Below are 15,589 nucleotides of genomic sequence, written 5' to 3' on the forward strand. Positions count from 1 at the left end.
TATCTTCACTTCGAGTTGTGATTTCTTTCGAATACCCACCTTTACTATGGCCCGCTGTTGCGTATGTACGACCTGTTTGTGTAGTTTAGTTTTGTTCCTCGTATCACCTCACCTAAATGTCGCTCATCTGATGGCTCAGCGTCCACTCGAAGGTATCTACCGTCGCGCCGGTCTGCGTCACTTTTAGGGAATGCATTCATGGTTAAAGAGACATTAACGAGAAAAATAGGTTGAGCGTATTACTAAATGAAGAAAAAAGGCCGTTCTCATCATGAGAAGAGGCTTGGTATGTACTGTAAAATAATTTACACCCTTAAAAGCGAGTAAGAGTGTAACTTGATTTATAAACACGTGTAAACCATTTTGAGTGTAAGAAGGGTGTAATGGTGTCCGTTCTACATCGTTTTACACCATTCTTGATTTTTAGGGTCTAAATTATTTTACACTGTAAGCCAGGAAAGGCGCAGAAACAATAGAAGGGTGAAGACGCCACCTTCACATTCCCCATTAGCTCATCGGGTCGTCACGTATTTTGAGGGTGTCCTATCAAACCTACCTAATTTTTCATCATGAGTAAATTTGAAGTACATTGCATTCTAGAAGAGCCAAACACTGAACTGAGCAAGTTTTAAGACCTTTTACTGAGCAACAGCAGCTCTTCTTTCCCCAGACAATTTCAGACTGGAATGCTCTTCCTAAAACCATTTTTGAGGAGGCTGATTTTCAAGCGGCACTGGAAAAATTATTGTTCGTTTTTTTTTTCTGTTACCAAATACGTATTATATATGTAGTGATGTAACCCTGTCTGATCGTTAATGGCGTTATTCATTTGTAATCTCGATTTATACTATTTATGTTATGATTTCCCACTCCTGCTTGGGCCTGTCATGGCCTGCAGTATTGTGAAATAAATAAATAAATAAATAAATAAATAAATAAATAAATAAATAAATAAATAAACTGAATTTTGTGATGTCACACTGATGAGTCAGCGCTATAGGGTTTCGGCGCGAAAGTTAATAAATATGAGTTCAGCCTTCACTTTCCCTCTTCGTAGTCAACACATTACGGCAATATCATGAAAGCATAGTTCAGCAATATTGCCTTAACAGTCTAGCCTCTTCGCTACCAGTGTCCACGTTTGTGGGCACTTTTTCTAAAGCCAAGCACCTCTGCACAAATCTTGTGCGCTACCAGTGTCAATACTTGTGGATACTTTTTCTGAAGCAAAGAATCCCTCAGTGAAAAGTTCTGAGGCATTCAAGTCACGCGTGTTTCTTAGACTACATAATGGTTTACGCTGCTTACAAAGGAGGGAGCCATATCTTGGCTGTGACAGCATTAAAAAAAAAAAAAAGAAGCTGCGAGCAGCTTACGAAATGTTTTCGCAACTTGTGCCAACAGTTGTGGACACGATTTTCGGTTTCACAATGTTCTTTATGTTACCAATTAATTTTTGTGAGCTGTTCAGATAGTGTGAAATAACGTTTTAAACACAGTTACTCATTTCCCTCCCTGCATTGCCTTCGGCACTGAAGAGGCTAAATGGATTTTTGTGTTTCTCTTTCGTGCCGCTTTAACACAGTTTGAAGATTGTCAGAAATAAATGAGGCTGTGAACGCCGCTTGCGGTTGACGATACTTTATTGTCTCCTTGCGATATAAACCTAATCGAGTGACTAGAAACATACAAGTATTATTAGCACGTTTGCAAATACAACATCACACACGGCTTTGGCACGCGAGCAGCTAGGAATGGAACAAAAAGAGAACGCTCGAAAAGAGTGTTGCAATACACACACAATCCTCCCGATCTAAACAAAAAAAAAAAATACCGTTCTCCGCGAGACACTGTGACGTCATAAAGGTGCGTCACTGCTTCTCGTCGGACGTCGCTCTCCCGCCCCTAATGTGATCACTGGAGCTGTATAGATAAGAAAAATCACCTCCCATACGCCTTTTCATTTTTCCTCACGTGACCAGTGATTGATACCAGATAGAGTAAAAGGAGGTGCCAAGAGTCGAACAGTGCATTGGGGTGCTAGAAACGTCCTGTGTATTTGTCTTGCTTTTGCGTCTTTACGCGGACTGTGCCTTAATAATTTTCTCGGTGACAAGGTCAGTTTATATGCAGGACTTCCACGTTGGAATGCAGACACTTCGAGACTTGCAGACACTTCGATCACTTGCATTGTTATAACTGATCAATTTTCAGGTTGCGATTGCATTAGATAACACCTAATGCAAGAGCTTCCTTTATTTTCTCGCGAAAAAGTAAATCAATTCTTTCCATAGCGAGTGCGGTCAGATCTTTCGCCGAAGGGGATTTCAGACAATGTCGACCACAAAATGCGTCGCAAATGCGTCTGTAAGCTTCACAAAGGGAGCAGTTACAACTAGTCGCTGCCTGTTTGGAACCATCTGTAGGAAATAAATTTTTTTCAACTGACTTTTCTTGACAGAAAGAGTTTAAGAAACCAGCGCCAATAACTTTCTTGTACCTGTATGGCAGTTGGTGATTACTAGGTAACATTTGTCTCATTGAAAACATTTTTTTAATAGTTGTCCAAAGTCAGCTACATGTTTCTCCAGCCGTATTGCTCGATTCTGAGTAACGTTCATTGCATTATGTCTTCTCATATATATAACAACGCTTGCTGCAATTATGCGTGGTACAGTACGCAACGCGTTGAAGTCGAGAAAATTACTCGCTAAGAAAAAAACCTTAATTTCTGCAGTATGTTACCTTGAAATGAAAAAAAAAAGTAGAAGCTTGCCATACCAATGGTAACCAACGCCATACCAATGAGAACTTCGCTGGTTTTTTTAACTAGACCTGAGCAATCATTTTGATATTAAATAAACGTCCAAAATAGTTAAATTGGATACTGCTGCACTTTGTCTAACTGGGAACAACAACCAACACCAACAAAAGTAAGATTGGTCGGAATAATGTAGCATTTCTTTATCCCCATTCTATTACATTGTTATTATATACCGCTCCTTAGTGTCTGATTATTGTGATAACGGTTGGCAGGGTGCCGCTCAGGCCAGTGTGCAAATATGAAAACGAACAGAATTGAAGTAATATTGTTGCATTGTTCCGGCCGTGAGATTCGTTTGTGAAAACACACCACGCGTACTGTTGAACCGCAAAGTTTCTTCTCCTCCACAAGACAGCGTGACATACCGTGCAACCTGACAAGGGAACACAATCAAAGCGACGACGTTCAGCCGGAAACCAGCGCAGTTTATACATCATATACCCTTTGTCACTTCTCGTTGCGCCTGTGAAGATAAAAATCAGTGAAAACGTGACATTGTGAAAGGGGTGTGAAAACATGCTGCGTTCAACTCGCACCTTCCTTTTGTACAACGGCTACGCCAGTCAATAGAACTTGTCCTGTAGCACACTGGAGACATCATGCTATGCAGCACTCGGATAATGCCATCGTAAACATTGTATATAGTTTGAGGAGGTATGCATCTCCGAAGAAGTCAACAATGCACGCCTAATGAAGCGAGGACGGAAGAGCGTTCGTAACCTCATTACTGTCACGCCCGTGAGGCGTATAAGTTACGAATGTTTTTGCCGCCGGCGCTGCTACATCGGTGACAAGCTGTACTGCCAAATTAGAAGCGAGCACTGCGCAGCCAAGCGTTAACGCTCTCGCTATCTTTCAGCAGCCAGCCGATAGCGTGTACGCGAATAAGACATAATTGGCTATATTTGTGCAACTAAACACCGGAACACCGAGCGTGTGCACGTCATCTCAATCGACGTGGTGTAGCTTAGGCAAGTTGACACCATCTGCGCAATACGAAGCAAGGCTTTCGCGATGTTTCTGGAATGGCGGTGCTGGCCAACCTCGTAGCATTTTGTGGCATTGAAAATTTACTGCTCGTTTGAGCAGTTTTCTTATTTATTTAACGGACTGAATTCTGCATCTCCTGTACATTTACCCGCAGCTTCGCGTTCAGTTGCCACTTTATAAGCGAGTCATGTTTCGCGATGTTTACTGTATCAGTGGTATACCGTCGTGGTCCTTCACTGTTTAAGAACTGCACATGCTGGGAACATACCAATTGCCATGCAACAGCCCATGCTGAAGGCAAGATAAGTCGACCAGACACTACAAGAGGCGATAAAGTTAACCACGTAATGCTGTGTGTTCTTACGCAGCAGCCTCCCCTCGCACCAAGGTCTACACTATAACGGCGCGTTCGCATTGGAGCAATGTTGTCGTACAGCGGCGACGAGTTCGCGCGTACACACAGATAGTCTGACCTGAACACGAGACGTCCTATAAATGGCTACACCAAGGATGTTCGCTAGACGTACTTCTAAACAAGAAAAAAAAAAGATAAAGAAAATCAGGGAGGCAACGCGCGTGATTAATGTCTGTATCACGCGCTGGCCATTGTCTTTGTATGTATATAGGAGAGTGGCGACTGTCCCCTCAGTGTATAAATGTGATGTAACACCTTTACAAAGTGCCCCACCACGATTGTCTAAACTATGACTGATCCGCGCCGTATTCAAGGATATCTCCTTCCTGTCGCTCCGTTATTGTACGCACTGAGATCGTGGTTTACTTTCAGCGATGTATGTGTCTGGCAGCTTATGGCGCTATACGCGCGACGTACGAGAATCGCCATTTCATTTGTCGCCGGGCTTTATTGGCGTTTCGCGTACGACAAGAGCTACAAGCAACGCCGACTCGTTTCACAAGTGCCAGCGGTGGACGCGGTGACCTGGTCGGCGATGAAACTAACTGAGCAGCACTGGCGAAATGAACTCGCGTCGTCGCTTGCTGCTCGCAATTACTCATTGTAATCTAATGCCGCGGCCAGTTCGAACTAGCTTTCACTCTGTGGCGCGTGACAAATGGGCTGAGAAATGCAGAGTATAAGATGAATTCGGCATTTCCTGCGAGGGTGCGCGGCAGAGAGTTTCGCACTACAATCATCGGCGCGTCGCCGAGATACATGCAGCTAACTGTGTACACCTCGAATGCAGAGAGAAAGCTTCCTGATCGGCCATGGCTGCTGAATTTGGATGTCGTATAAAGCGGGGCGCTGGGTCGACGGGCTGATGCGTGGAGTAGATTCGAACGTTCGTATAAAACGGGGGATAGTCTCCTTTGTGTAGTCTTGCGCGGAGGCCTGCACGGGCTCCGCTCTCAGTTCCATGCTCGCCACCACTTTCCGTCGAGCGCTCCGCGAGCGCATAAAGTTATAGCGCGGTGTTGTGATGTCAATATGAGGAAGATTGCGGCCAGTTGTGCAGGAAACGTCCCTTGCGGTGAACGAAGAATATGACGAATTGCGACTACCTCTTTTTTTTCTGTTATAGTGACTCTGGAAAAGCGCGGCTGTTCAAAACAAGGAAAGAAAACACTGCTATTTCAGTCGCAGGTAATTGAAAAGAACATCACTGATAGCGTATGAGCGAACATTGATAATTAGTGATCTGAAGATGACAGCACGATAAAAAGCCTATTGCCCCAGATTCCAAATTGCGTGTTTGAAAAAAACTGTTGGCCCGTGTTTGCAATTGCACTAGGGTAAACATTGCGCGAACAAACTCGCGTGCTTGCCTAACTGAATTCTCGTGAAGTACGCGGAAAGACTTTGTGCTGACATATGTCACTGCAAAGAAATTAAAAGAATAGCTTTTTTTTTCTTTCTACGCTTTTCTTGGCGGTTTTCACCTCTCAACAAAAGTAATCCTCATTTCAACGCGGTTGCTGCACCACAAAGCACGACAAGCGTAACTATACGTGCCTACTTTAGCTTTTATTTTTATTTTCCTAACTGTGAGCTTGGTTTAATACTCGTTTTCTGTTTCGTCGTCACGCAACTACGATCGTTTTTGCGTGCGCTTTAGCAGAAAACGTTCAAGTCAGTACTGCTCGTATTCCGGCTTCACCTATAGGTCGCATTTTGATGCAAGCCATAAGTATATCTCTACCAAACAATGTATACAATCTCTACAAAACAACCTATCACCCACTGCAAGACGATGAAGAGTTGACAAATTTTCGTAACATCTACATATGATATCACTAAACACTGTCACACTGCTCACTCTGTAATACAAGCAGTGATATCACTCGTCTTATCAGTACACTTGAACAGGCGCGAAAGATTCGCCACTTCCCAGGGACCATGAAAGAAGATTCTGCGTTTTCAACTCGTTTGAGCAATGCGTCACAGTCGCCTAAATTTCTAAAGCATTGCAGCCTCCGCACCTATGTATAGGAAAGCAGTATATAAAAAAAATCAGTGTCCAGTACTCTGTGAATATGAATACGAATTAGAGAGCTGCTGAAGGGCGATCCCTGTTTCGCCAGGCCGTCACACAAGAGGTGGCTGCGTGCTTTTAGGCCTGGTAACTCAACTTAGTACGCTAGGCCATACAGCGTATCTCGTGCGTATATTTTCTTCTTGAAGCACCAATTCGGGAATTTTGCTGCTCTCCCGTCGATATGGAGATCGACGCTAAAACAGCCCGCTACATCAAGACGTACACAGTTCCTGGTTAGAGAATTTAGCCAATGGTACCGATACTAAAGGCGCTACGTGTGTCTGTGTGAACCCGTGAACGCCGTTTAAGGTGTTTGAATACCGGTACGGTACGGTTTGTTGACTCATAACATCTTGGAAATCGTTGATGCGTTTTGCGATACCCTAACGTCTGAAAACTGTTGTAGGTTATCTAGAAAACGGGAGCTAAGACAGGTTAAATTAAACAATAATGCGTCTCGTAGCCATGGAAACGGTTGAGACTGGCGGCTACTGAGCTCCGTAACTACTGCTAAGCTAAGTACTGAGCTCTTTATCTCCCAGAAAACTCGAATTCTATATTCGAAGTGAGAGAGTATAATGCGATCTTACGTATGCAAAGAGTTCAGCATTCAGCTTATTCTTGTTACTTACTTTCACCACATCCAGAAAGTCATAACTACTCTTTCGTAACAAAAGCAGTGCCATCCGGACTCCTAACAAAGTACCGAGCACTCTCCAAGTGTTAATAATCGCAACTGCGTCACGCTTGTTTTCAACGATTCATTCATGGTCCCTCCTGCTTCCTCTCTCTTTTCTTTTCACCTGCACGTGGAACGCACACACCGACGACACAACGAAAACAACGCTAGATGGTCAGACAGACACGCGAAAGGCTTACTTTCGAGTCGCTGTCACGTGGACTGAGCAATGCTACACGAAATGACTCACCACGAGAGAAACATGAAGAAAGACAGACAGACGGAAAAGAAAAGAACAACAACTCTGCAGTGACATCATCACCGGTGACCGAGAATGCCGCAGGGGCGTCCGTCTTTCTCACTGTCGCATTGACCCAGAGAAGTGAGACATATACGCTGGCGTCACTGGCGACTCCAGTTAATGGAGACTGTGCAGTGTACGGGTTGGCGTTGAAGCCGAGACACCACGCCGCTGCTTGCCTGGCGACGCTCGAGTTGTCGAAGTCGGCGCTTCCAAGGGTGTCATACGCGCGACGAGCTCCGTGCGATCAATCAGACGAGAGCTCGAGGCCACAACTGTTCTCTCTCGAGGTACACGCGGACGCCACTTTGAGCAACGCGTTTCGCTTGTGCTCCGTGATTTCGCGTGGCCAGCGCCGAAGAACGGGCAAGAGTAGATGAGGACGAAAAATTTCTCACTTCGCAGAGCATTTTCCATACCCTCAAATGAAGCTATCTGTCGAAGTTCGAAAAGACGCATTTATGGCATCGTAGAATAAACGGCGTGCGGGGTTAGAATTAGAATAAGGAAGTTAGAGAAAAGAAATAATAAATTATATTTTTCTCCGAAGTGAAAACACCTTTCTTTTTTCCTCAGTAACGCTGTCACAAGTGCGACTCCTTGAGAGTCTGTTGTGAAAAGAGTTTTTCTTTCCTTTTTCCCACAGCCGCAGTTAAGCAAGACAGCGTAGTTACCGTTGCATCATTGCCCCTGCTTTGACTGAAGAGGAATCTCCTTAAGAAGGTGAACCACGTTGAAGGTTTCCGGGGGACAACAGTTCAAAGCCACGAATGAGTATAAGTGACTGAGCTATTGACTGAACGCGACTTGAGGAAACGACAACTTGTCTACATAAAAAGCAGAGCGTGTACAAATGAGAGAAGTATCAACGCGATCTTGAATGAACAGGAAAAAGATAAGAGAGTAGCAAGGCGAACTATACAGATGTGTAAGAGAAAAGCTTAAGATTACAAATAAACACAATAAGAAAAGTAAAAAGAAGAGTATGCAGTGATATCGTGTGAATCCCTGCGATAGCGAAAGATGGGGGTGATTTCTAACAGGTAGCGAGTATGCTACAGATGTTCCGGTTCTCCGCCGCTGGACAGGCGAAGCCACGTTTGGTCAAGCTATGCATGCATTCCGCACCTTCCTCGTCTGAGGCAACGAACCTCAGCTAAACCACGAATCATTGTGTAGCGGTCCTTCCGAATCTTCCCGACGTCGTCCCGAAGCAGTAACGAACATCTCCTGTGGCGATTGTGGTGGTGGTGATGGCGGTGGTGGCACTCGGACCAACCATACGTCAGGGCCAGGCGGCGGGGTCAGCCGACGGCCACCGGCGGCGCGGTCAGCGTCGCGTTGTCCGACGCGAACGTTGTGGTAGCCGTCGCCGTCACGGTGCTTCCTGTCGTGGTGGTGGCGGCCGTGGACGTCGGTAGCCGGAACAGGTTTTCGTTCTCTTTCCTCACTGCGCACGAGAGGGGCGGGATTGAAGGAAAACAGGAAGAAAAACAAAAAGATTGCGGCTTTAGTCACAATCCGAGTGAGTATAGTCAGTACAGTACAGTCAGAAAGTCAGTACAGTGGTAGTAATCACTAGTACAATAAGTAGGGCAGTCAATAGAGACTTTTAGCGTGTCCGGTATTCGGGCAAGCGCGGGCGGTTTTCCGGTTTAGCGGGGGCGTCAACGTGAGCGGCCAGATTGGTGGCGCCAGCTGGTGGCGCAAAGCTCAACCAAACAAACACTGAGCTAATTACTATATTCTGCTTAGCTGCTGGCGTAAATTTTCGACAGTGGCGTAATCGTGTTCACAATTACGCCGCTGCCAAAAATTTGCACGAGTGGCGAAGCAGGATATGGCGAGTTACTGCAGTTTTAGCTATGCGTTTGTCTGGTTGAGCTCTACAACACCAGGCGGCTTCACCGCTCACGTTTACGCCCCGACCATCCGGTAATCCGCCCAAACCGCTCCCGTTTACCGGAATAGCGTGCAAGCTAAAAGTCTCTATTAGTGCAGTCAGTAAAAGTAGTAGTACAGTCAGTATAATGGCATAGGCAGCACAGTTAGTATATCCATCCATCCATCCATCCATCCATCCATCCATCCATCCATCCATCCATCCGTCCGTCCGTCCGTCCGTCCGTCCGTCCGTCCGTCCGTCCGTATCTATCTATCTATCTATCTATCTATCTATCTATCTATCTATCTATCTATCTATCTATCTATCTATCTATCTATCTATCTATCTATCTATCTATCTATCTATCTATCTATCTATCTATCTATCTATCTAAACCTAGATGATGATGATGATGATGCAAAACTTTATTTATCCCTCTTTAAAGGGAAGGGGGCAATAGAATAGAGAGTGGGGGGAGGAACTACTTGAAGTAGGCCTCCTTTATCCTCTCAGCCCACTCCAGGATGGCCTCCTGAAGATCGGGCCTCGAGCTGCGCAAGGCAGCCTCCCACTGCTCCTCACTAGATATTAATTGCTTGAGGAAAGGGGGAAGGCGGTCCTTAGGGCACCCCCACATGATGTGGTTTAAGTCTGCTTTGGGAGAGACACAGAATTTACACGAGGGAGAAATTTAATTGGCGGGATGAATGCGGTGGAAGAGGTAAGGGGACGGAAAGGTGCGAGTCTGCAGCTGTCGCCACAGAACTTCACACCTACGCGGGGATTTGCCCATGAGTGGAGGAAAGGTTAAACGGTCTAATCGGTAGAGTGTGCAGATTTCGTGGTAGGTAATAAGTCGATCCCGCGCTGTAAACGGCGCCTCCTCCGTGGCGAGGTCCGACACATCTGATGCCTGAGCCCGGACTGTAAATCCTCGGTCACTGGCATGAGCCGCCTCGTTTCCGGCAAGGCCCGCATGCGCGGGAGTCCAAATTAATGCAACAGTTTGATGGAAAGGATGGGCCAAGAGGAGAGAAAGGGCTGGCTTAGAGACCCTACCCGCTCCGAATTTATGTATGGCTGCTTTGGAGTCGCTAACGATAACTGATGAATTTGGGATTGTGAGGGCCAGGGCTTCCTCCGCTTCCTCCGCCTCCTCCGAGGAAGAGCCAGGAATGGAGGCGGCCGCAGCGACCTGGCCGTGAGAGTTAATGACTGATATTGCGTAATGATTTCTGTTCCCATATTCGGCGGCATCAACATAGAACACGTATTTTGAGGTGCAGAATTGTTTTTGGAGAGCATTTGCTCGCTGCCTCCTGCGCTGTTTGTGGCACAGGGAGCATGTTTTTAGGAAGTTGGGGGATGCAGAGGTTTTCGTGTATCTGATGTGGAATGGTGTATTTAGTCTTGATGATGGGTGCCGCAGTGATAGAAAGAGTTTGTAGAATGTGGCGATTTGTTGCGGTGTTAGAAAGTCTGCTATATTGGGATGTGAGGTGGGCTTCTCTGAGTTCAGTGTGTTGAAAGTTCCAGTAAGCATTAGCCTTTCAGTGGACGTACGTATGGGGACCCCCAGAGCGAATTTATATATTTTGCGTAAAAGAGTGTCGATCTTATCTGATTCTGATTTAAGGAAATGTAGATATGATGCTGCGAATGTAATATTACTGATAACGAAGGCCTGGATCAAGCGGAGAAGTTCGGCCTCCCTTAGTCCGCCATGTTTATTGGAGACTCGCCCTAGAAGGCGCAGGGTGTGATCGACTGTGGTGGGGAGTGTATGTAGGGTATATGTGTTGAGCCGGTTGCTTTGAATGTGTAAACCGAGCACCCGAAGCCTGTCCACTCTAGTAACGGGGATGTGGTTTAGGATGACCTGTATACTATACATGTGTTTTCCGGCCCACTGGTGGGATGGCAGAAGAAGTAGCTCGGATTTTTGAGGGGAGCATGTGAGACTCATAGCCCCGGCATGCGCCACGACGGCGTCTGCTGCGGCCTGAAGAGTGTCTTGAATCTCTCCATCGGAGCCACCAGTCGTCGAAAGAGTGATGTCATCAGCGTAGAGTGAAAACTTGAGATCAGGATTAGACCGCAATGCTTGCGCCATCGGCATCATAAAAAGATTAAAAAGAAAAGGGGACAGCACTGAGCCTTGGGGCGTGCCGCAGCTACCTAAAACGTGCGAAAGGGATTGCTCTGTGCCTATGTGTATCGTTGCGGTACGGTTGAATAAGAAGGTACATATGTCGTCATATGTCTTTCCGCCAACACCAATGAGATTAAGCTCTCGGAGGATGGCGGAATGTGAAACGTTATTGAAGGCTCCGTGGAGGTCCAGACTGAGAATTGCTTGGGTATCTAGACTGCTATTGGGTGTAATGATGTCATGCTTCATTCGAAGCATGATATCTTGGCATGAGAGAGATTTTCGAAAACCAACCATTTCTGATGGATAAAGATTGTTGTCTTCCATGTATTTAATGAGTCGGTTGAGGATGACGTGTTCGAGTGTTTTACCTAGACAAGAGGTTAGTGATATAGGCCTCAGATTAGAAGTGTTGAGTGATTTGTTTGGCTTTGGGATAAAAATTACCCTGGCATCTTTCCACGAACTAGGGAGGGTGCCAGTGTCAAAGCAGTGATTGAAGTACGCCGTGATGGCTGTGACAGAGTTGTCGTCTAGATTACGGAGTATTTTATTGTTAATAAACCTAGAGAACTGGCGTATAGCCGAAGTACTTTCTGCCTCAATATCTCCACAGCAACCAATGTATAACAGAACAGAACAGTATAGTTTAGCAGCTGAATATTTTGGAAAAAAAAAGAACAATAAATATTTTGGTTAAACGTTTTGAGGCGTTACAGAGTATGTCATCGAGCCGCATACCGCAGCTCCTCCAGAACCTTCACTGCTTCGAAGCCTCAGATATTGAGAAGCGCCAAAATCTTCTTCGCTTCGTTGGCAAACAGTACACGACAACACAGTACGAGAAGGCAGGCAATATGAAGAAACGAAACGCACACGGCTCGTTGCGCGTTCTGCCACCCTCAGCTGCTTAGCTACCAATTGAAAAGCGCACGCGTTAAGGTAGCGCATGAACCAAGTAGCCTAAGTATAATCGACTCCAGCCTGCAGCGCCACAAGGAGAGCAGGCTGGCGCACCTTCCGTTGGTCGGTGCGTTAGGCGGGCTACGGAAGTCATTCAAGAGTATCTCACGATAGATCTTGTGATTTGCGAAGGGCTTCGAAGGTTGTGACAACGAACTCGAAATAAGACCGAATCACAGGAAGCCAATTGGGACAGAGAACAACACTTAGCGTGCGCCGCGAGCTTTCTAATAAACAAGCTCTCACGAAAGCCTCCCCCGAACAATAACGTCGTTTGAGGGAGACGCACTTAGTTCTGGGAGAAAATATTGGAGAGTTTGATGACGCAGTTAATAAGTATGAGAACATTCCGTTCGCAGCTGTGTGAGCTCAGAAGCTAGCAGTGTGGCGAGAATTCTCAAACTTGTCGACGTCAATTCACTTCCTCGTGCTCGTGCAGACAGATTCTCTTCACATCTTCTCTTCCTTTCTCCTTATCTTTCCTATCCTTTTCCGATTCCTCAGTGCAGAGTAGCCAACCAAACGGTTACACTGGCTAACCTTTCTGCCCTTATTCTCTCATATTCTCTCTCTCCTGTCAAAAAACATCGAGGTCAATACAAGTGTCCCGAGCTGAAAAAGAACTACGGTTGAATACAGTGACGTAAGTTCCTTGCATACTTTGTGTTTCAAAAGTATGTTGGTTTGAGGTCTATAGTAACAAAACGCTTCGAAATAAAAGGAATAAAACAGCTACAAACAGAAAGCCGACAAGGAGTCATACTAAAAGACGTGAATGTAACGCAAGGGACGCGATGCATGCACGAGTAGATCTGTGGCCCCTAATACAATCAGAAATTATGATGTAGCGCGAATTATATGATGCCTTCTTTCACAAACACGATACGCTATGAGCCCGTCGTCAAACTACATGAAGGTAAACACTGTGATAAATTAAGTGGCGCGGATATGCTCATTTATTTACGTCGTCTTTTTCAAGGGCCACAGAAAGTGCTCAAACGGGAATGATCAGTTATCGGCGGTACGAGAACTCAAGGTTTCCCTGAAAGACGCCTCTGTGCGCTGTGTACACGATGTCACCAACGAGACTCACAAGGTTTCCGTTGGGAGTTCCACTTGACTCATCACATCTCTCTTTGCTAGCTATTCTATACGTTCCGAGTCACCATTAAATATACTTTTGATGGGGTATACCTAGATTCTCAACACCCTACCCCTAGTCGTACCTTAGAAACAACAACGTATATAAGAGCGTTGGCAAGATCGCTGGTGTTTGAAAACTTGCTGGTGCATTAGAACACGTATTTTCATTTATTTTTATCAGTATAAGGCATTAAAGTGTGAAGCGTTAGTATCGATATTATGTTTTCAGAGTACCCGCCTTTAGGAAGCAAAATTTTCCGAACATTTTATTTCCAGTAAAAGAACAGTAAGAAAAAAACCGGAAAAGTGATATGTATGGAGGCGTCGACATGAGACATTTGTCATTTTCATCCGCGGGAGCAATGCAGCGGCATTAATCGAATGAAACCGGTAAACAAAATAACAGTATACGTCTCGAAATTGTCGTCATCGACAGCAGAGGAGCCGTTGAAATGGGTCGTGGGTCTACACGTCTCCTCATTTTTTTAGGTTCTCTTTAGCTCCACGAACCAAATGGCAGAGAGAGGGCAGCAATGAAAGCCAGCTGTCGTAGCCACACTTACAGTTTCGCAGGACGCAGCTTCTAAGCAGTGCTGTGCTCAGTTCCTCGCGTGCGCTAACTGTGTGCGCTTCACCGATCGACGTTTCTTGTGTTTGTTTAGCGCCAGGGCTTATACTGTCCGTCAGGGCAGCCATTGCAGCTTTGTCCCACACGGATGACAGACAGCTCCGAAAGCTTTCGCCCCACCGCTGTTAGCGCGATTGACTCTCAGCAGCCGCGCCTGCAGAAGCTTTCACTGAGCTGCCCCCCCCCCCCCCCCCCTCTCCAACTTCCCTTCTTGCCAGCCCTGCCGAAAAGAACAGCGGCAGCAGCGGCGGCAAATCAACGCAGCAGCTGTTCAGACCGGCACCCCTCGCTCACCCCTTCTCCCCAGCCCTCTAACCTCCCGACCTTGCGGTCTACGTCAGAAGCCAAACCTCGCTCGAGTACTCTCCCGCCTCTATTGACCTCTAGTGGGTGTCCGGCCACGCACGGTTGCTCACCACCGCCTCCTTTTTTCCCGCCCTCTTGCCCTTTCCCATCAGCTTCCCCGCAGATCCTGAACGGCCCGTTTCTCTCCCCACTGCCAGCTTTCATATTTAGCTGATCATTTCGGTTTTCCCCCGTAGAGACTAGCGTGTCTTTTCTGTTCCCCGGAAGAATATGTTTCGTGCCATGCGCGAAGCTGCAGAGTTGGGCTCACTGGTCATGGCAAAGGGGAGGACCCCCTGCGAAGCTGAAGAGCCATACAGCGAGTTAAGCTGTGTGAGCGACTTCGTTGATTCCGCTCAAAAGGCATCTCCGCTGCTTTTAGCGTCGCTTGTTCTGTGCCACGGAGTCAGTCCATTCGGTTCTGACCACGACGAGTCAGCTATGGGCTGATAAAGATTATGCAAGCGAATGACTCGCGAAGAGAATGAAATATGTTGACTAAGCAGGGACGAAACTATGTGAACACAGGATATCTTAACATGATCTTGGATTGTGGTGCGAAAAGCGACACGGACACAGACTAGAAGCAGACAGGCCGAGCGCTTGTCCTAGCGTACGAGCGCTCGTCCTGTCTGCTTCTAGTCTGTGTCCGTGTCACTTCGCGCTACAATCCAAGATCATGTTACCGTACTAACTCGCCCAACTTTCTATCCTTTTACAAAATATGTTACCTTGAGTGTGTACAGATATAAACATCAGTGAACGCGACTGCTTCGAACTTGAAGGAATGGATCAAATCATAGTGATAATTATATTTAGTTGAACAAAGAATACGATTGAAGAACAATTATGATAATTATAGTTGCTCTCTAAGTTTGAACGCTCAGCGCAAAGAACTCACGCGTATCAATACAATAAAGTAGATAGACATGCAGCGTGCAAACGGATAACAGTAGCCATAGCGATACCAGTCGGTCGGTAGCACAAGCAGTTAAGAAGACAATCGCCGGAAGTCCCGTCGTGACGCTTCAGTAGTGGGACCAGTATTACAAAATGTGTTTGTGCGCTGGAGCGGTTCACAAAAAGAGTAGGCACCGGCTAATTGTGACAGCAAACAAAGTTAAAACATGCTTTTTGTTCATTCTCGAAAACGAAAAGATTTGTACATTCGGCCCGAGATGTTT

The 15,589-nt window shown here is 46.1% G+C and overlaps 1 protein-coding gene across 2 annotated transcripts in view; it reads right to left on the reverse strand.

Annotated features, from left to right (window-relative positions):
* Window positions 1-1,625: 1,625 nt before the first annotated feature.
* The window catches only part of LOC126530928 (uncharacterized), a 193,453-nt gene continuing 179,489 nt past the window's right edge, over window positions 1,626-15,589 (reverse strand). For both annotated transcript variants that reach the window (XM_050178258.3, XM_050178257.3), the window contains one exon: window positions 1,626-8,739. In XM_050178258.3, the coding sequence (XP_050034215.1) occupies window positions 8,594-8,739 (146 nt within the window). In that variant the 3' untranslated portion in view covers window positions 1,626-8,593. The remainder of the gene's footprint in view (window positions 8,740-15,589) is intronic.

Source organism: Dermacentor andersoni, chromosome 5, assembly GCF_023375885.2.
Source record: "Dermacentor andersoni chromosome 5, qqDerAnde1_hic_scaffold, whole genome shotgun sequence".
Classification (NCBI taxonomy): Eukaryota; Metazoa; Arthropoda; class Arachnida; order Ixodida; family Ixodidae; genus Dermacentor; species Dermacentor andersoni.